Source organism: Camponotus vicinus, unplaced genomic scaffold, assembly GCF_025532165.1.
Source record: "Camponotus vicinus isolate PSW18456_S1 unplaced genomic scaffold, iyCamVici1.0 SCAF_7, whole genome shotgun sequence".
Lineage (NCBI taxonomy): Eukaryota > Metazoa > Arthropoda > Insecta > Hymenoptera > Formicidae > Camponotus > Camponotus vicinus.
The window spans coordinates 12,876,221-12,897,195 of NW_028141979.1; the positions used below are offsets into that span (position 1 = coordinate 12,876,221).

Consider the following 20,975-nt stretch of genomic DNA (forward strand, 5'->3'; position numbering starts at 1 on the left):
GGGGATGACGTCACACGGGTTCTAACTCAGGTCCTATCAGGGATGACGTCACGCGGGACGGAGGGAATTTCGGAGGCGCGGGGGCTGCGGGGCGGGGGACGCACGTATAAACAAAAAATGGCGGTATTCCTATGAAGAAGATTTTGGGTCTCTCTCTATTCCTCCCTCTCTCGCTCTCTCTCTTTATCCCTTTATATTTCTATCCCTCTCTCTCTCTCCCTCTCTATCCCTCTATCCCTCTATCTATCTCTTTATCCCTTTTATCTCTCTTTCTCTCTGTATTATCGCAAGTATACAATATTAGTCATAAACTTATATTTTGAGATATTTCGGGGTCCGACGTTTTCGAGCAATCTGTGAATCATAGCGAGATAACAACACATTTTTGAGATATTATACAATATTACCAGTTAACAAACAATATAAATAGAAGTATTCTTTGAAGGATTGGGTGGATGGAAATGCGTGCGAAGAAATTACGTCATGATTTTGTTACAATTAAAAAAATATATATAATTTATTTAAATGTGTGTGTTTGGATGGAAATGCGTGCGAAAAAATTACGTCATGATTTTGACTTAAAACTCTTTATTTATGTTTTATATATTTTTCTTACGTACTATGGACTAAAAACTAAAGCTGCCAGTTCGCAATCGACGAGTTGATGCTTGTTGAATACAGCACTCGCGCGTATTACATTTGATATTTCTTTCGGATTTATTACAGTGGACGCGATATTGGAGAATTGCGTAAACTTGACATCAACTGTTTGGATAATTTTATCCAATCGATCAAAAGTTACATCTATGCAGTGATCGAGATAGAACATACGATGTAACGTCGATTCGACCATCATCAAGCATACGTTTGAAGATTCGAGACTTATGAGTTTGACGTCGTTAATCGTACGAACTCTCACTGTTAGCGGTCCAACGCTTATGAAATTGTAGTCATCTTTAGAGTCGTTCCGAAGGAAATTTTGAATATTGCGACGTTGCTCGTAGAGTCCCTTCCACGTTTCGAGAGACAATATCAGTTCCTTTCCTCGATGATCTCCTATGGCAATCTCCACGTAACTCGGTGGACTCACGTTGATACCAATTTCGAGGAATTTGAATCCCGTAGCTGTCAATGCGTATCGTCTACCTAGTATACGAACCGCACGACGTTCCAACGAAATGCTACAGAAAAATTAAAATAATAGTAATAATACAATTTGTAAAAATATAAAAATAGAAAGAAGTTAAACGAAAAACTTACTCGTCACATTTGTTCTCAAACGATCGAGTTTTATCACGACTCGATACGTAATTATTCACGCGTCTTCCGACGCCGCTGCCGCTGCTGCTTCTTTCGACGTAGTACATTTCTCTGGGAGTTATGAAAAGTGAACCACGAGAGCGGTGTTAACGCGACACTGATCGTATAAGAAATAACCGAGTATACGTGACGCTCATCTTCCAAAAGTATAATGTGGTGGGGGGGGGGGGATCAATGCTTCTAACGTTTTGAGTTTTAGGAGAAGGGGAGATAACGCTCAGACAAAAAAATTCTTAGAAACGCATGGAAAGGTTTAGGGAGGGGAAATAAGAGATAAAACATATTAATGTTTACATATTTTATTTTCTTGCAATTCTTTCTGGCGTTGCGACCACCAGTTAAATATTTTAAATACATTTTGTAATGCACAATTCTTAACATGTTTTCCGCATCGCATACTATTGGTAATATCTAATTTATTTAGAGAATCAATATCTTCATAGTCAGCATCCAAAGTTTCAATAATATAGCCGTTTCCCACATCGCCTAGTATATCGGTCAACCATTTTCGCTTTTCAAATCCTTTAACGTACACGACAGACGATTCTTCTTCTTCTTCTTGAAGGAACGTGTATCGTACCAACGATAGCTGTTGTAATTACACGCTGAGCCAAGCCATACGGAACGTTTCCGTCTTCCCATTGTAATCCGTGATGATTTCTAATCACCCATGAGACTTGACATCGCTCAGATTTTGTTAGCACGCTCCACGGTACAGGACTTGCGAAAAAATAATGCGAGAGAACATATCCCTTCCTCAGAACCGCAGCTTCCTTCACGACAAAATTTCTCCCGACAATAAATCCTTGCAGATCCACAAACGTTGGTATAGACATGACGAGATCTCTCTCTCTCTCTCTCTCTTTCTCTCTTCGATACGTCAGTCGAGAGGAATGGCAAACTCTAAAATCATCCCGCAGCACTTTGCTTTATATCCTCCTCCTCCTCCTCCTCCTCCCCTCTCTTGTGTCGATGTTATCGCTTAGGTGATTTTGCGTACAACGTTGGTCAACGGATTGTACTGGATCACACGATCGTGTATGATGAGACAGTACGCAGTGGTATTCGCCGGCACGTTCTCCTTACATTCGAATTCCAATCTCACACCCACCGTTGCGCTCTTGACCGATTCGTTTTGTCGAGAACAATCGATAATCACGAACGGACCGAGTTGTTGAAACGTATAGACGGAGAGACTCGGCTCGAGATACTCGTATCCGTAATAGTTCTTGCAGAAGCGCGCGTACGTGTCGTACAGAATGGACCATCTGCTTTTATCGAAATCCAGGTTCATATCGTCGTACGGATAACATTCCGAGTTCAGATAGAGTTTCACATTGATCAATTTGCAGTCGTCGAATTGAGATACATTCTTAGACAAGGCATTCTTCCGGCCTGTTTGCAGGGCGAAGACAACGTAGCGTGGTTTCTCCAGCTGAGTCGCGGTCTTAATGGCCCACGAATGCTTGGTTGTAAGCTGCAATAGCGGATACTCGTACAGATCCCACGAGCGAAAACCCATGCTGAGATATCGTCCGCTTTCCAGAGCACGCAGCATCGACAGTTTTTCGATCTCGCTCAACAGCACGTGAGGCATTCGCCATTGTATCTTGAATATGGTCATCACAGGCTCCAGCGTTGAACTTCCAACCAGACAATTATTATCGTTGCGCGATCGTATTAAGATCAATTCGTGACGAGCGTTAATCACCACTCGTTTATAATCCTCGCAAAATCCCAATAACATGTGGAGCGGTACGCAAAAATTGAAATGTCCATGCGAATAGGTCGGCGGCTCCCAGCCGGCGTTTTTCATAATCACAATTCTATCGGATGATACCGTTACATAGTTTTTGAGCGTAGTAGTTATTCCTACGTTTCTATTGCGATCAATCTCAACGCCATCGAGTTCGTATCGAATCTCATCGAACATGAATGCGACGCAATTATGTCCCAGTACCACATCACTTTCTCCTTCAATTGTTGCTGCTTTTTTCCCCGTTAGTTGTCCCTCGATGTATAGGAAACTCTCGTACGGCAGCGTATACAGATCCTGTTGTTGTATGGGTATTCTTATCTCGTCACTGTGTCCGAACGTTGTATTGGCGAACGGGTTATACGAGTGAGTCTCGATCTTGACGATACGATTGTCAAAGATCGGTTCATCACCGATGTTGAGAATGTCGGTCATCGTTCAGCTGTTTCGCACCGCAAATCCCAAAGATTGTAAAAACGCAACGTTCGATGCGCTGAGTTTCTTTTTCTTGGATGATTTGATAATAGCAAACGTCGACGTTGTTGTTGTTGTTGTTGGTGGTGGTGGTGTTCCTGGCTCGTTCGATAGCCGTTCATAGCTGTTCGATAGCCGTTCGATAGCCGTTCATAGCTGTTCGATAGCCGTTCGATAGCCGTTCGATAGCCGTTCGTAGCTGTTCGATAACCGTTCGATAGCCGATCGATAGCCGTTTATAGCTGTTCGATAGCCGTTCCCAACCCAGGGATTGTCCCAGTGCACGTAATCGATCTTATTGTCGGTTAGCGTCATCGCGCGAGGCATGAATACTCCCGTACCGCATTTTTTCTTTTTCGATTCGATCGACATCAACGATGCAATTATGTGTTTATACTTGTATCCCCTGTTGCTCTTTAATTGACCTTGCGCATCATATTGACGTTTATGCGCACTCGTCGCCATTAATATGCTCTTATATTTTTGCATATCATCCTCAGTGTATATGTCATCATCGGGAATTCTCTTGAAGATCAACTCGTATAATCCAGGTGTACCTCACTTTGTCTATGATTATAGAGTCATCTGCGCCGATGTCGAATCGTTTGTTACCGAGCCACATTTCATTCTCGTCGAAATAGACACCGTACACGTGATCGATCTGGTTTTTTTTATCGCCACTAAGGAGAGCGCCCATGTACTTTTGTGCCAGTGGCCCGAAGTGCTCTCGTAACATTTTTTGACCTTCCAACGTTTGTAACATGTTTCGAACAGATGGTGATTCGAGCGGGTTGCCCGTGGTTTCGAAAACATTTTCGATTGCGAGTGATTCGGGTATCGTGGGTTGTACGATTCTCGTTGTCGCGGACGGTGTGGAGGTTATCAGCGGTTCATCCGATGTATGCGGTGTCGATAAACGATTCGCCTTCAATCGTTGTCTCTTTTTCGGTGTCGTATCCTACTCCTCCTCCTCTTTTTCTTCCTCCTTGTACCGCTTGATGGGTAACGTTTTAATTATAGCGTCAGCGTTACTCTCCGGCTCGTTTTTCACCGCGATTAAGCTAGAGTTGTCGACGATTTTTTGTAGTGACTCGATAATAGGCCTAAAATGGGTCTTGACCGCGATATCGTCGTCGATCTTACCGGTCTTCAAAGCGCGATGTTTCTTGCGGATCGATTCGCTCGTTTTCTCAATCTCCCTCGCAATCTTTTCACGCTCGCGAATATTATCGTTTTCAGCCATGTCGACAGAGTGTGTCGGCAGCGACTAATCGTTTTGCGGTATCGCGAACACGTTAAATCCTTTTCTGTATCGCCCGTTCGTAAATGAGCTGTCCTTATCTATCACTAGGAATCCATACTTTTGTTGCCAACAAGTACGACATAATTCACTGAAATCCCCGTACGACATGTCGGTATTCACGTGATCGTTGTACACGTGTTTCAAGTTGGTACCGTCCTGTTTAAACAAGATCAGCAGGTTCGCGTTGTCGCGTATAAGATGTTTTGGTATTCTCGCGTACGTCTGACAGAGATAGAAGCAGTCGACGTTCGAGTGACGACCCATTGAGAAGTACTCTCTTATCGTATTTTGCTTGTCGCACGTCACGTCATCGAAGACGAAAATCGAGTTTGGACGTGCTTCGCTCGGTGGAATGACGTCACTGTTATTGGAAAACGTAAAATAACCGATTTCGTCAATCGGCGTCAACAAATTCTCCAGATATCGATATTTCGGCTGTTGCAGCGACTTCGAGTACACGTACACGTTCTCGAAACGTACACCATGCGGACTTTCCAGTAGACTTATCAGAACGTTGGTTTTACCACAATTCGAGGGGCCGCAAACGATCGCGCGTATAGTAGTCGGTAGCATCGTACCATGCCTGCGCATCTCCGCGTTGTCCTCCATTGATCGTAATCTGTCGTCGCAATTTGTCACGCATATCGTCAAAGGTTGTCGTACGAATCTCATTTTTTCAACACTGCTGATTGGATCGAACGCCTGCCTATTTATAGGTGCGCGAAATCACGAGTCGCTCAGTAGAGAAAAAATGTTCATCCTACTAACAAATCCTTCCGATATTCGCGATTTGAGCGTCGAACAGCTACAATTTGTGTCGAAAGCAGTTCTATTGAGAACGTGCGGTGATTACGTCCACTACGTGTGGGACTAACTTCCGGAACACATAAAAGCGGATCCGGAGGTTCAGACGTATCGTCGCTGTTACGAACACTACAATCAGCCGTGTCAGGAAACGCACATCGACGCCGTTTGTCCGGCGCCGTTGATAAAGAATTGCGGCGAATGTCAACGAAAATAGGTAGAGGCCTATTAAATCACGCGATAAACGCACTTCCGATCGAATTCCATATTCCCGGCTATCAGTTTTGCGGACCAGGCACGCGGTTGCAAAAGCGATTAGTCAGAGGCGATCGAGGTGTCAACCCATTGGACGCGGCGTGTCGCGAACACGATATAGCATACTCTCGGAGCAACGATCTCACCGAGAGACACGCGGCGGATAGGATACTCGCTGAGAAAGCGCGGAATCGCATCGTTGCGAAAGATTCGACTCTCGATGAGAGAGCCGCCGCCACAACTGTCTGGGCAACGATGAAAGCCAAGACGAAGCTCGGTATGGGTCTGAAGACGAAGACGAAGAAAAAAACGGTGAAGAAACGGATACTTCCGGTAGCGAAATGCGGCAGTGTATTGCCGATTCTACCAATGTTGGGTACGCTCGGATCCCTGATCGGTGGAGCGGCTGGTGTAGCGAAAGTGGTGAACGACGGAAAAGCCGCGCAACGTCAGTTGCAAGAGATGCTACGTCACAATCGCGCCATGGAAGGTCACGGATTATATCTCGCTCCTTACAAATACGGACGAGGAGCCTCAACAAGGAGAAAAAGAAACGTCAAAGAGACGCTAAAAATGCCGCAGGGCGCAACTACCAACGTACAATTGCTACAACTGGCAAAACGTATGCGCAATCCATATTTTAGAGGTGTTTTCATGCGCGACTCTTTACCGATCGGTGGTATATATCGAAACGAGAGCGGCATCGTAAATTTGGATAGCGTCGAAGGACCAGGTACTCATTGGGTAGCGTATGCAAAGAGGGGGAATCGCGCTATATATTTCGACAGTTTCGGCAATCTTCGACCGCCGAATGAATTGGTGCGATATCTCGGACGAAACGTAACGAAGATACAGTACAATTACACACCTGTTCAAACTTACGATCAGAGCATCTGCGAACAATTGTGCTTGCAGTTTCTTCGAACGGTCGATGCATGTGAATTTAAAGACAGATATTGCGCTATTTAACTCAGTATTCGTTAAACAGTTTCGTCGACATGTCTATGACATTCACGTTGACTGGGAAGAGTAGCGTTCTCACGGCAAACTTCTTTTCCACCGTAGATTTGAGCGACGGCGAATACGAGCTCGGTCTAACGGATTTTGAGACTTATCACACGATACCGAATGTGAATTCCTAGAATAATAAATTTTACTTTGGCAAAGACGACGAAGAAATTACGATTCCCGAGGGATCGTATGAGTTGCAAAATATACATGAATTTTTGAAACATGCAATTTCACGGAAACATCGCGATGAGAAACACATTGACGGCGATGACTATGAAGATGATGATGAATATCCGATAGTGCTCCGCGCTAATTACAATACAATGAGGAGCGAGATCAAATGTGCCTACAGAATAAACTTTACCAAACCCGTCAACATTGGATCGCTGCTAGGATTCTCGAATCGTATTCTCGAGCCGCGAAAATGGTACGAATCAAACATGCCGATTAACATTCTCAACGTGAATATTATCCATATAGAGTGTAACGTGACTGCGGGTGCGTACAACAACGGCATATTCGTTCATACGATACATGAATTTTCACCGAGGGTACCACCGGGATATAAGATATCGGAAACGCCTGCACAGATTATTTACCTGCCGATCATCGCGCGGAGCATTACGGATTTAACGTTACGCGTTGTCGACCAGAACGGACGATTGCTCGATTTTCGAGGAGAAGAGATCACCGTAAGATTGCATGTACGTATGCGACGTATGAGATGCTCGTATTGAACGGATCGAAAGACGTGAGAGATAACGCAATCTTTACGAGACCAGCAACACCACCAACAACAACAACAACAACAACAACGTCGACGTTTGCTAATATCAAATCATCCAAGAAAAAGAAACTCAGCGCATCGAACGTTGCGTTTTTACAATCTTTGGGATTTGCGGTGCGAAACAGCTGAACGATGACCGACATTCTCAACATCGGTGATGAACCGATCTTTGACAATCGTATCGTCAAGATCGAGACTCACACGTATAACCCGTTCGCCAATACAACGTTCGGACACAGTGACGAGATAAGAATACCCATACAACAACAGGATCTGTATACGCTGCCGTACGAGAGTTTCCTATACATCGAGGGACAACTAACGAGGAAAAAAACAGCAACAGTTGAAGGAGAAAGTGATGTGGTACTGGGACATAATTGCGTCGCATTCATGTTCGATGAGATTCGATACGAACTCGATGGCGTTGAGATTGATCGCAATAGAAACGTAGGAATAACTGCTACGCTCAAAAACTATGTAACGGTATCATCCGATAGAATTGTGATTATGAAAAACGCCGGCTGGGAGCCGCCGACCTATTCGCATGGACATTTCAATTTTTGCGTACCGCTCCACATGTTATTGGGATTTTGCGAGGATTATAAACGAGTGGTGATTAACGCTCGTCACGAATTGATCTTAATACGATCGCGCAACGATAATAATTGTCTGGTTGGAAGTTCAACGCTGGAGCCTGTGATGACCATATTCAAGATACAATGGCGAATGCCTCACGTGCTGTTGAGCGAGATCGAAAAACTGTCGATGCTGCGTGCTCTGGAAAGCGGACGATATCTCAGCATGGGTTTTCGCTCGTGGGATCTGTACGAGTATCCGCTATTGCAGCTTACAACCAAGCATTCGTGGGCCATTAAGATCGCGACTCAGCTGGAGAAACCACGCTATGTTGTCTTCGCCCTGCAAACAGGCCGGAAGAATACCTTGTCTAAGAATGTATCTCAATTCGACGACTGCAAATTGATCAATGTGAAACTCTATCTGAACTCGGAATGTTATCCGTACGATGATATGAACCTGGATTTCGATAAAAGCAGATGGTCCATTCTGTACGACACGTACGCGCGCTTCTGCAAGAACTATTACGGATACGAGTATCTCGAGCCGAGTCTCTCCGTCTATACGTTTCAACAACTCGGTCCGTTCGTGATTATCGATTGTTCTCGACAAAACGAATCGGTCAAGAGCGCAACGGTGGATGTGAGATTGGAATTCGAATGTAAGGAGAACGTGCCGGCGAATACCACTGCGTACTGTCTCATCATACACGATCGTGTGATCCAGTACAATCCGTTGACCAACGTTGTACGCAAAATCACCTAAGCGATAACATCGACACAAGAGAGGGGAGGAGGAGGAGGAGGAGGAGGATATAAATCAAAGTGCTGCGAGATGATTTTAAAGTTTGCCATTCCTCTCGACTGACGTATCGAAGAGAGAAAGAGAGAGAGAGAGAGAGATCTCGTCATGTCTATACCAACGTTTGTGGATCTGCAAGGATTTATTGTCGGGAGAAATTTTGTCGTGAAGGAAGCTGCGGTTCTGAGGAAGGGATATGTTCTCTCGCATTATTTTTTCGCAAGTCCTGTACCGTGGAGCGTGCTAACAAAATCTGAGCGATGTCAAGTCTCATGGGTGATTAGAAATCATCACGGATTACAATGGGAAGACGGAAACGTTCCGTATGGCTTGGCTCAGCGTGTAATTACAACAGCTATCGTTGGTACGATACACGAAGAAGAAGAAGAAGAATCGTCTGTCGTGTACGTTAAAGGATTTGAAAAGCGAAAATGGTTGACCGATATACTAGGCGATGTGGGAAACGGCTATATTATTGAAACTTTGGATGCTGACTATGAAGATATTGATTCTCTAAATAAATTAGATATTACCAATAGTATGCGATGTGGAAAACATGTTAAGAATTGTGCATTACAAAATGTATTTAAAATATTTAACTGGTGGTCGCAACGCCAGAAAGAATTGCAAGAAAATAAAATATGTAAACATTAATATGTTTTATCTCTTATTTCCCCTCCCTAAACCTTTCCATGCGTTTCTAAGAATTTCTTTGTCTGAGCGTTATCTCCCCTTCTCCTAAAACTCAAAACGTTAGAAGCATTGATCCCCCCCCCCCACCACATTATACTTTTGGAAGATGGGCGTCACGTATACTCGGTTATTTCTTATACGATCAGTGTCGCGTTAACACCGCTCTCGTGGTTCACTTTTCATAACTCCCAGAGAAATGAACTACGTCGAAAGAAGCAGCAGCGGCAGCGGCGTCGGAAGACGCGTGAATAATTACGTATCGAGTCGTGATAAAACTCGATCGTTTGAGAACAAATGTGACGAGTAAGTTTTTCGTTTAACTTCTTTCTATTTTTATATTTTTACAAATTGTATTATTACTATTATTTTAATTTTTCTGTAGCATTTCGTTGGAACGTCGTGCGGTTCGTATACTAGGTAGACGATACGCATTGATAGCTACGGGATTCAAATTCCTCGAAATTGGTATCAACGTGGGTCCACCGAGTTACGTGGAGATTGCCATAGGAGATCATCGAGGAAAGGAACTGATATTGTCTCTCGAAACGTGGAAGGGACTCTACGAGCAACGTCGCAATATTCAAAATTTCCTTCGGAACGACTCTACAGGTGACTACAATTTCATAAGCGTTGGACCGCTAACAGTGAGAGTTCGTACGATTAACGACGTCAAACTCATAAGTCTCGAATCTTCAAACGTATGCTTGATGATGGTCGAATCGACGTTACATCGTATGTTCGATCTCGATCACTGCATAGATGTAACTTTTGATCGATTGGATAAAATTATCCAAACAGTTGATGTCAAGTTTACGCAATTCTCCAATATCGCGTCCACTGTAATAAATCCGAAAGAAATATCAAATGTAATACGCGCGAGTGCTGTATTCAACAAGCATCAACTCGTCGATTGCGAACTGGCAGCTTTAGTTTTTAGTCCATAGTACGTAAGAAAAATATATAAAACATAAATAAAGAGTTTTAAGTCAAAATCATGACGTAATTTCTTCGCACGCATTTCCATCCAAACACACACATTTAAATTAATTATATATATTTTTTTAATTGTAACAAAATCATGACGTAATTTCTTCGCACGCATTTCCATCCACCCAATCCTTCAAAGAATACTTCTATTTATATTGTTTGTTAACTGGTAATATTGTATAATATCTCAAAAATGTGTTGTTATCTCGCTATGATTCACAGATTGCTCGAAAACGTCGGACCCCGAAATATCTCAAAATATAAGTTTATGACTAATATTGTATACTTGCGATAATACAGAGAGAAAGAGAGATAAAAGGGATAAAGAGATAGATAGAGGGATAGAGGGATAGAGAGGGAGAGAGAGAGAGGGATAGAAATATAAAGGGATAAAGAGAGAGAGCGAGAGAGGGAGGAATAGAGAGAGACCCAAAATCTTCTTCATAGGAATACCGCCATTTTTTGTTTATACGTGCGTCCCCCGCCCCGCAGCCCCCGCGCCTCCGAAATTCCCTCCGTCCCGCGTGACGTCATCCCTGATAGGACCTGAGTTAGAACCCGTGTGACGTCATCCCCCCTCCATCCTGCGTGACGTCATTCCCCCGCGCCGCTGAGATCCCCTCGCCCCTCACCCCCCCTGAGATCCCTGGGTTAGAACTCTCCTAGTGCTAACTACTGACTCCGCTATTCCCCTTGCACCCCGAAAAGCTAACCCCAAATCTATTTCTAATTTTAAATTAGAAAAATTAGGTTAAAATTAGATTAGTTTTTTGAGGAGAGGTACAGAGAGAGGGATAAAGCGTCTTCCCCGTCTGCGCATTTCTTTAAATTGTACGTGCTATATTTCCCGATCGTAATGCGGAAGGATAGCTGTCGGAATCAGGCGGTTTCGAGAAATAAAAAATCTACGTCTCGAAAATGCAAATTTATTGCGTATTATATACAAATGTGTGCATGTGTGAACGTGTTGTATAAGTGTCTAGATGTGTGTGTAAGTATGTGCAATACATTCAAGACGGAAATAAATTCGTTATTCTTTCGCGAGTGGGGATCGTAATGTAAATGCGGCACGAGCGACGATAACTATCAGTGATGCGCCCCGAATCGGGTGCTGCAAGGCGACGAATCGAATACAATTAATTATCTCGTTGATTATCTCGTAATATTTTACAGCACGCGGTATTTACACGCACTCGGGTTCCATTCGTCGAGAATAGTTCAGGGCAACGGCCTTGTCGGTTTTTGCCGCTGTTTTGACGCGGCCGTCATCTGTGCTGCCGAGCTTTAAATCGCCCGTTTACAATGCTCGATATACGAGGTGTGCGTAATGAATAACTACGGTTGGTCGTAGAAAATGCAAAGGATATCAGTATCTTTAAACGTCGCGTGTTCCACCTTTAAAATCCGTCGACGCTTAGGTGCGATATATTCGGTTTAATAGTGCGCGATGCACTTATAGACGCCGATATCGATTGGCAGAGGTAGCATTCGTACTACTTTCTGACCTATACGTGCGTAATGAAAGCTTCGGATCGTTCTCGTTTTCGCCTTCGGATGAGTCGGAGAATCGGAAGGATCTGATCTCTCGCGCCGCTGAAGGTCCTTTTTATACGCGGTTAATCACTCGCGTCGGCGTATTCGATAATTATTCCCACCGGGCGGCAGTAAAACGGAACGAAGCAGTTTCGCCCGGGAGGGTTCGGGATGTCGGACGCGAGATCATAATCGCCAGTCGGAATCGACCTTCGGCAGTAGCGTAAAGAAGCTTGTTAGAACTTTCCTATCCGCTAATAGTTTAAAAATGGGCGCATCGCGCCTCTGCCAATGCCCGACGATAACCGTCAGGTGGCAGTTTCCGGCCGGGAAAACGATGCGTTCTCGGAGCATATCGTTACAAAATATACACTAATAAAAAAAAATAGGGAACACTTTTTGAACCCTAAAAATTGGCTATTTTTAAACCGCTGAAACTCGTTGAAAAATCATCGTAGACAAAAAATTAAAAAACCATTTTAAAGCTAGAAGTTTCAACTTTAACGCACAGTTGATGGTTTTTAAAATTTTTTTATCTTCCTTGTTCTGTGCTTTAAAAAAGAACATTGTTTTGTTCCTTAAAATTACGTATACTTAACACTCTGCAGTTCGATAAAAAAATTTTTCTCGAAAAATTCAACTCAAATTCCTTAAGCTACAACATTTTGCCTACAAAACGCTTTTCTTTAATTTTCCTACGATTTTTTTTTTTTTTGATCAAACTACATGACTTCGAAACCAACATTCTTTTTGAAGAATGTTAATTTTGAAGTCATGTAGCTCGGTCAAAACAAAATCGTAGGAAAATTTAAAAATAGCGTTTTATAGGCAAAATGTTGTAGTTTATGGAACTTGAGTTGAATTTTTTGAGTTGAAATTTTTTCATCATATCTAAAAAGTACTGGTTTATTTTCAAAATCATATTACTCGGTCAAAAAGAAATCGTAGGAAAATTTGAAAAACATTTTGTAGGCAAAATGTTGTAGTTTATGGAATTTTAGTTGAATTTCTCGAGAAAAATTTTTTTGTCAAGTTACGGCGTGTTAAAAATACATAATTTTAAGGAACTAAACAGTGTGTTCCTTTTTAAAGCGCAGAATGAGGAAGATAAAAACATTTTAAAAATCCACCAACTGCTCGTTAAAGTTGAAACTTCAAGCTTTAAAATGCTTTTTTAATTTTTTGTCTACGATGACTTTTTGACGAGTTTCAGCGGTTTGAAAATAGTCCAATTTTTAGGGTTCAAAAAGTGTTGCCTATTTTTTTTTGATTAGTGTATATTTGTGTTTAATAAAGAAATACTTAATCAAGTATTCATATAAAATAAGAAAGGATTAGAAAGCAATAGAGTATGCAAAAAACATACATAAGAAAAGATTTCATTATGAGTCGCTTAAATATGAATTTTGTAGGGACCTCTATCAATCTTTCAGTACATTATTTCATAACAGACTCATGAATTTAGTAAAGCAAATTTATAGTTGTGCTTACTATGAAGTATTTAGTTATTTACATTTATATTGTTACATCCCTAATCTTCGCGATCATTGAGTCAGCATTAGAATTATGGAATGAAGCAACGTTTCGATATCATGTTATGTTGTCAAGATTTGTTAAGGGGTAACATCTGTTTGAAAAAAATTTTTTGACCATTTTTTTTTTTATTGGCTTAAATGATGTATAAACTATTCAAAAATGATATCCCAAAAGAATTAGGTGGAGAAAAACATTTTAAAAAATTGTAGAACCCATTTTTCGAAGCGCCTTCGAGCGCTCCGAAACTCATGTAGCAGCCTAGGCGCGGTCCGGATCAAATTTTGAATTTCAAAGCATATTGGCGCACTTTCTTTTTATTACCGACGGTTAATATAGTTTCTAAGAAAGGTATAGGTGTCACTAGTTGAGGTACAGACCCAAAATTTCACTAAATGAAGCCAGTCTAGCCGTTACATGAAAAATGTAAACACGTGCTGCGTATCGTTTTTGTGCAAAGTTTTACTGTGTACTTACTGTTTTCATGAATTAACAAACTTTTTATTAATAAAAATGAGTGACAAACTGTACAGTGGCCGCAAGGGTTCAAAACTTGTAAAGAGCAATAACGCTAGAAGCAAGATCTCGAATAGACGACCGCCTAACCGCCACTCGTTTGAGGGAGATTCAGAGTACGTTAGCACGTCGTCAAAAAAATTAAAATCATCAGAGTCTCAATACGATCGAGAAGTCAATGATAATTTTAGCTATCGTTTAATAGAATTCATAAGTGTTTTTAGTGCGCTGTCACAACTAGTAGTGTGCAAGCAATGCAAAGAAGAGGTACGTTTTAGCGAAGCGAGTAGAAGAGGACTCGGCTTTAAAATTATCTTGACTTGTGCTACCTGTGGAGAGTTCTCTATAAACAGTTGTCCTCTTATTAATGGTCATACGTATGAAATAAATACGCGCTTTACGCTAGCTATGCGTTATTTGGGAATAGGGCTGAATGGCATGCGTAAGTTCTGCGCCTTCCTCGAACTACCACGGCCCGTATTCCAAGCCACTTATGATAAAATAGTTCAAAATATTTCTATTGCCACGGAGTCTGTGCGAAATCTTTCTATAAAAAAAGCAGCTGAAGAAGAAAAACAATTCTCAGTCGAGCATGGTCAAACAAACGGTCTCACAGTATCCGGAGATGGCTCTTGGCGTAAAAGAGGTTTTTCGTCCCTTTTTGGCTTAGTCTCGCTCATTGGTTGGTTCTCAAAGAAAGTTTTGGACGTGTCAGTAAAATCTAAATACTGCAAAGCGTGTGAGCACTGGAAAAAGAAAGAAGGGACAGCCGAATACGAGGAGTGGGCGGAAGCGCACAAATCAGCGTGCCACGCTAACCATGAAGGCTCGTCGGGAAAAATGGAGGTGGATTCTGTCGTGGCCATGTTCAAGCGCTCCGAGACTTTACACAACATCAAATACGCTTGTTATGTCGGTGACGGGGATTCGAAAACCTACAAAGGTATAGTCGATGCACACCCATATGATAATTTTACCGTTGTAAAAAAAGAATGTATCGATCACGTACAAAAGCGAATGGGTACGCGACTACGAAATTTGAAAAAAAAAACAAAAGGACTCAGTGGCCGTGGTAAGTTAACTGGTAAGCTGATCGACGATCTTTCGATTTATTACGGCCTTGCCATCAGGAGAAACCATGATTCGATTGAAAAAATGAAAAATGATATATGGGCCACTTTATATCACAAATTGTCGACGGACGAAAACCCGCAACATGATAAGTGCCCGTTCGGGCTCGAATCATGGTGTAGTTGGCAACGAGCAAAAGCGTCTGGCACTCTTGATGTTTATTACCACGAGCCGGCAATGCATATGGATGTTTTTAACGCGATCAAGCCAGTATACGAGGAACTTAGCTCAGATGATCTTCTTTCCCGCTGCCTTGGAGGATTTACGCAAAATTCCAATGAGTCATTCAATTCAGCTGTGTGGACGATCGCGCCTAAGGCTTCGGCTAGTGGTAAGATTATCCTCGATGTTGCAGTTGACATTGCTGTGATGACATATAACGATGGACTATCTAGTATCATGGGTGTTATGGATTGTCTGGGACTAGTAGTAGGCCGAAACTTGTATGATTTTGCAATGGAAGCTGATTCCTGCCGGATCAAGTCCGCAGAGCGCTCAATGTCGGATGCTGCAAAAGCCACTCGGCGCGACTCAAGATCGTCAAGAAAAGAGATGGATGAGGTCAATATGAGTTCGGAAGGGCAGTTATATGGTCCAGGCATTGCAGATTAAAGGTAAAAAAATTAGCAAGCTTCTATTTTTAAAATTTCATATAGTAAAGTGGTTTTGAAACTTTAAACGCGTTTTCCTCGACTTCATGTTTTCAAAATCGGCGGGCAGTAGAACTCAAACAATTTTTATCCGATTTACTTGAAATTTGAACTGTAGCTTCTTAGATAAATTATCTAGTGAAGTACACACGATTATTACGATTAATTAACAATTATGGTTTTTATAAACAAATTAAGGTCGATTTTTTCATCGAAAATTCAATTTTTTTTTCAAACTGTCAAATTTGCTGTCAAAAATCAATATTTTCTAATAATCGTGTGTACTTCACTAGCAAAACTCATGTAGAAAATAAAAAAATTTTTTTTGTTCCTCTAGGTGGACCCGATCGGCACTTCTACTGCCCGCCGCAAATGTCCTTAAAAAAAGAAGGTCTCCTATAGCAGCACCTGCAGCCGCCATTTTGTTTACAAAATTAATAAAAAAAATTGTTTTGTGTACTTCTTATTGTCATAAATAAATGTCTAAAAGGATTTTTCAATTGCTCTTTTAGTTTAGTCAAAAAAAATTCCCAAAAAATGGGCTCAAAAAACGGTTTCAAACAGATGTTACCCCTTAAATAACGATTGTCTTACATTCGAGATAGTTGTACAGACATGTTTAAATCTGTGGCTTTATTCTATGAATGTTCTAGTTCTGTAAATATTAAAGTTTTCTTATCATTTAAATTACAAGCCACTTATGGAAAAACAGGCTGCGACAGCGTCTGCTAATCTCACCACTCATTATTAAGCATCGAACAATGCGATATCCCTCAGCAAAACAAGTCGAATTTTTATTCAGCCGTTTCAAATTAACGAATTTGACTCTATAAAAATAATAAAATGCAAAGTCGAAATCGATCGATTAATTAGAAAATGCAGGATGTTTTCTCACTAGACCTATCTAGCAGAAAATATTAATTTACACGAAGTAGCTCGTGAAACATGCCGTCGTATACATATCTATGGAATCTTTCAATTAATAGGAACTTACATGACTAGAAAATCAAATAAAATCAGACCATGATACGCTCAGTAATATTAATTGGTTACGTCGATTTAGATGGATCATCTAGAACAGTGCTGTCACTTACTTGCAACTTTCGGCCAGATTTCTTAGCTTACGCCTACTGTTCCCCTCTTACCGCTCGCGTTGCTCGTAACAAAGGAGCGCTCAGGAACGTGCGCGTCACAAATGTAATGTGGCAATCTATCTATCTAAGTTCTCTTTATTGTAATTACGTTTCAAAGCACAAATATTTTAAATTGTTACAGAACATATACGTAATTAATAATAGAATAATTATTTTTATTATTAATAAACAATAAAGAGAACTTAGATAGATTGCCACATTACATTTGTGACGCGCACGTGCCTGAGGTTACCGCCGCGCTCCTTAGTTACGAGCGTTCGGCGGCGCGGTTGCTAAGGCGCGCGCGGTAAAAGGAGAGCGGTAGACGTGAGCTAAAAGAAATCCGGCCGAAAGTTGCAAATAAGTGACAGCACTGATCTAGAAGTACGTTTTCCGAGTTATATGAAACTTGAGCGACGTTATTGTATTAGACAGTATTAAAATTACTCTCCAAGATTATACAGCCGATGTAAGGATAAATATCAATAAAATACAACTAGTAAAACTGCAGTTAGCGATGACCTCATCAATTTCGATGACCTTGAATATGTTTTCAAGGACATGTAACGTTATTAACTTGTAAAACGTTTTAGTCGTCGCTCATTGTTTATTACAAAATTATAAACAATTAAAGATAGTGACTAACCGATGGCATAATAAGTAATGTAAACTTCATTTTGCGTGGAAGTTAAACCTGCATAAAAGGGGACCCTGCTCGAATGACTTTGATCTTGACATATATTGTCAAGGTCATCTTCTTGAGTAACATTCCAAAGGTTTCAGCCGTCGGTTGTTGTTTATTAAAAAGTTATAGACAAAAGAAGTTATATAAATTTCACATAATTTTCAGACACCATGTACAATAATAAACTTAGATTTTAATAAAAATAAGTGTTATAGATACAACATACATTTTTGACTCTGTATATATAGAATCATAAACATATATGAACAGGCAGACAATACCATTTAGTTTCTTTTCACAACCTCATACTTTGTATATAAACAGGTAAAACTAGACAATTGCGGCCTATATGCCGATGACCTTGACCTTGACATATGTTGTCAAGGACACCTTCCCGAGTAATTTCATGTATATATATAATAGGCGGACTCGAATAGTTCAGCCCCCTACCTCCATCTCAAAGTTTCAAAAGATTTCGCTGAATATCTTCGAAAATATCGATTTTGGACAAAAAAGTTATTAACAAAAAATGAGGCTATTAAAAAGCTTTACAAAAATGTTATAAGCATTTTTTACGTAAGTTCATTATTTTGGCTGTTATATAAAAAAATTAGGTAATTGTATATAATTCGGGTCTCCGCCCCGATGACTTTGATCTTCATATACAGGGTGAGCCATTTTAATTAACGCACGCAATTATTTCGGAAACAAAGCATTTTAGAGAAAAATGTTTCAAACAAAAGTTGTTTGGTTTCGAGGGGGCCATAAGATGGTATCATTGGTTTGACCTTGAAGAGTTATTTGAAGGTCACATGAAGGTCACCTTCAATTTCTTAAATGGAATCTACTATGTGTCATTGCATATTCTTGTAGCTTATCTCGATAGCTTTCCAAAACACTATAATTAAGTACCTTTTTTCTAAAATGCACCGTTTGTGAGATATTCAGCTGTATCGGAACTTTTTGGACACCCTGTATATAAAACAGCATAAAAGTTTCTTTCATATATACATATATATATATATACAGGGTGACCCATTTTAACTTAGGCAGCCAAATAACTCGAAAAATAAGCAAGATAGAGAAAAATGTTTTAGACAAAAGTTGTATGGTTTCGAGGGGGCCATAAGATGGTATCATTGGTTTGACCTTGAAGAGTCATTTGAAGGTCACGTGAAGGTCACTTCAATTTTTTTAAATGGAATACCCTATATATTTTTGTACATTCTTGTAGCTTATTTCGAGAGCTTTCCAAAACACTATAATTAAGTACCTTTCCGTTAAGTACTTTTTGAGTTATGATGCTTGAAATAATTTCTTAATTTTACATAAACCGTAAAATATCTTGTAAAATATTCATTTTTCGATTATCTTACCTTAATACTTTTATGTACAAAATAATGAGAGGAATCAATTGGTGTAAAGAAAACACATAGTTGTTTTTAAGAAAAAATATGGAATTGTTAATTGCAAATTACATATTTTTTCTTCGAAACAACTATGTGTTTTCTTTACACCAATTGATTCCTCTCATTATTTTGTACATAAAACTATTAAGGTAAGGTAATCGAAAAATGAATATTTTACAAGATATTTTACGGTTTATGTAAAATTAAGAAATTATTTCAAGCCTCATAACTCAAAAAGTACTTAACGAAAATGTACTTAATTATAGTGTTTTGGAAAGCTCTCGAGATGAGCTACAAGAATGTACAAAAATATATAGGATGTTCCATTTAAAAAAATTGAAGTGACCTTCACGTGACCTTCAAATGACTCTTCAAGGTCAAACCAATGATACCATCTTATGGCCCCCTCGAAACCATACAACTTTTGTCTAAAACATTTTTCTCTATCTTGCTTATTTTTCGAGTTATTTGGCTGCCTAAGTTAAAATGGGTCACCCTGTATATATATATATATATATATATATATATATATATATATGTATTTTGCATATAAAAAAGTATTAAGGTAAGATAATCGAAAAATGAATATTTTACTAGATATTTTATGGTTTATGTAAAATTAAGAAATTATTTCAAGCCTCATAACTCAAAAAGTACTCAATGAAGAAATACTTTATTATAGTGTTTTGGAAAGCTCTCGAGATAAGCTATAAGAATACATAATAAAAAATAGTGGGTTCCATTTAAAAAATTAAACCTTCATGTGACATTTTTGCTTATTACTTAATAATTATTGCGAATTTTGCAAAATGGTAGAGGACTTTTCTTCTTAGTTTGACCCAATCTATCATCACTTTTCGTTTGGTCCCTCACGAATCGGACACCCTGTATATAACTAACTGCTTATTGCTTTCACCCATACACGCTCTTCATCCCGCTCATACGCTTGCTGGCTGTCTCGCTCGCCCACTCGCTCTCTCTCTCGCTCGCACACACTCTCTCGCTTGCTCACATTGCCTGGCGCATGCTGTCTCCTTCGCTCGTTCGCTCGACTATCGTTGTCCTCTTCGCACTCGTGAATCTTACCCGAGCAGCACTCCTGGAGGGGGAATCCCGGCCGGGTATATAAGCCCTGGCCTTATAGAAGCGACCGGCACACCAAGTCGGTTCTCTGCGAGAAAAGAGCGAGAGAGAATCATGTTTTGTCTCCTTCTATTACCCCCTCCATGCTACCGCATGCTACCGAAAGGCCGGAATCTGGCATTGACACCGACACCAGATCCTGTTCTACGATCCTACTGAACGCTCCGACCAGATCTCCCGAAACCGAGGTGTTTCTCGGACTCTCTTCTCCGGCTTCCTGTCCGGGTTGAGGTGTTTCTCGATTTAACCGTGATTTACAGGGTGTCTCCGGTTACCTGTTACCAGTCTTGGCCGAGGTGTACCTCGATATACCGGATGTCTCCGTCACCGTTACCAGTCCGAGTCGAGGTTTCTCTCGGCTCAACGGGGTGTCTCCAGCCTCTGAGCTGACCTGACACGCAGCCCCGTCAACTGCACGGCACAATAGAGATAAGTTACGTGTTCCTGTGGTCGTTACATGTACCTACGCGATATC

General features: G+C 40.7%; 3 protein-coding genes across 9 annotated transcripts in view; 2 read left to right on the forward strand and 1 right to left on the reverse strand.

Annotated features, from left to right (window-relative positions):
* Dhc62b (Dynein heavy chain at 62B) overlaps positions 1-20,975 on the forward strand; it is an 835,389-nt gene that overhangs the window by 81,128 nt on the left and 733,286 nt on the right. The gene's annotated exons all lie outside the window — the stretch shown is intronic.
* On the reverse strand, positions 620-1,437 carry LOC145974963 (uncharacterized). Its single transcript, XM_083105100.1, has 2 exons — positions 1,261-1,437; positions 620-1,181 (listed from the first exon to the last, which is right to left on the reverse strand). The coding sequence occupies exons 1-2, from the start codon at positions 1,365-1,367 to the stop codon at positions 620-622; spliced, it is 669 nt and encodes a 222-aa protein (XP_082961226.1). The 5' UTR covers positions 1,368-1,437.
* On the forward strand, positions 14,347-16,092 carry LOC145974745 (uncharacterized). Its single transcript, XM_083104763.1, has one exon. The coding sequence runs from the start codon at positions 14,347-14,349 to the stop codon at positions 16,090-16,092; it is 1,746 nt and encodes a 581-aa protein (XP_082960889.1).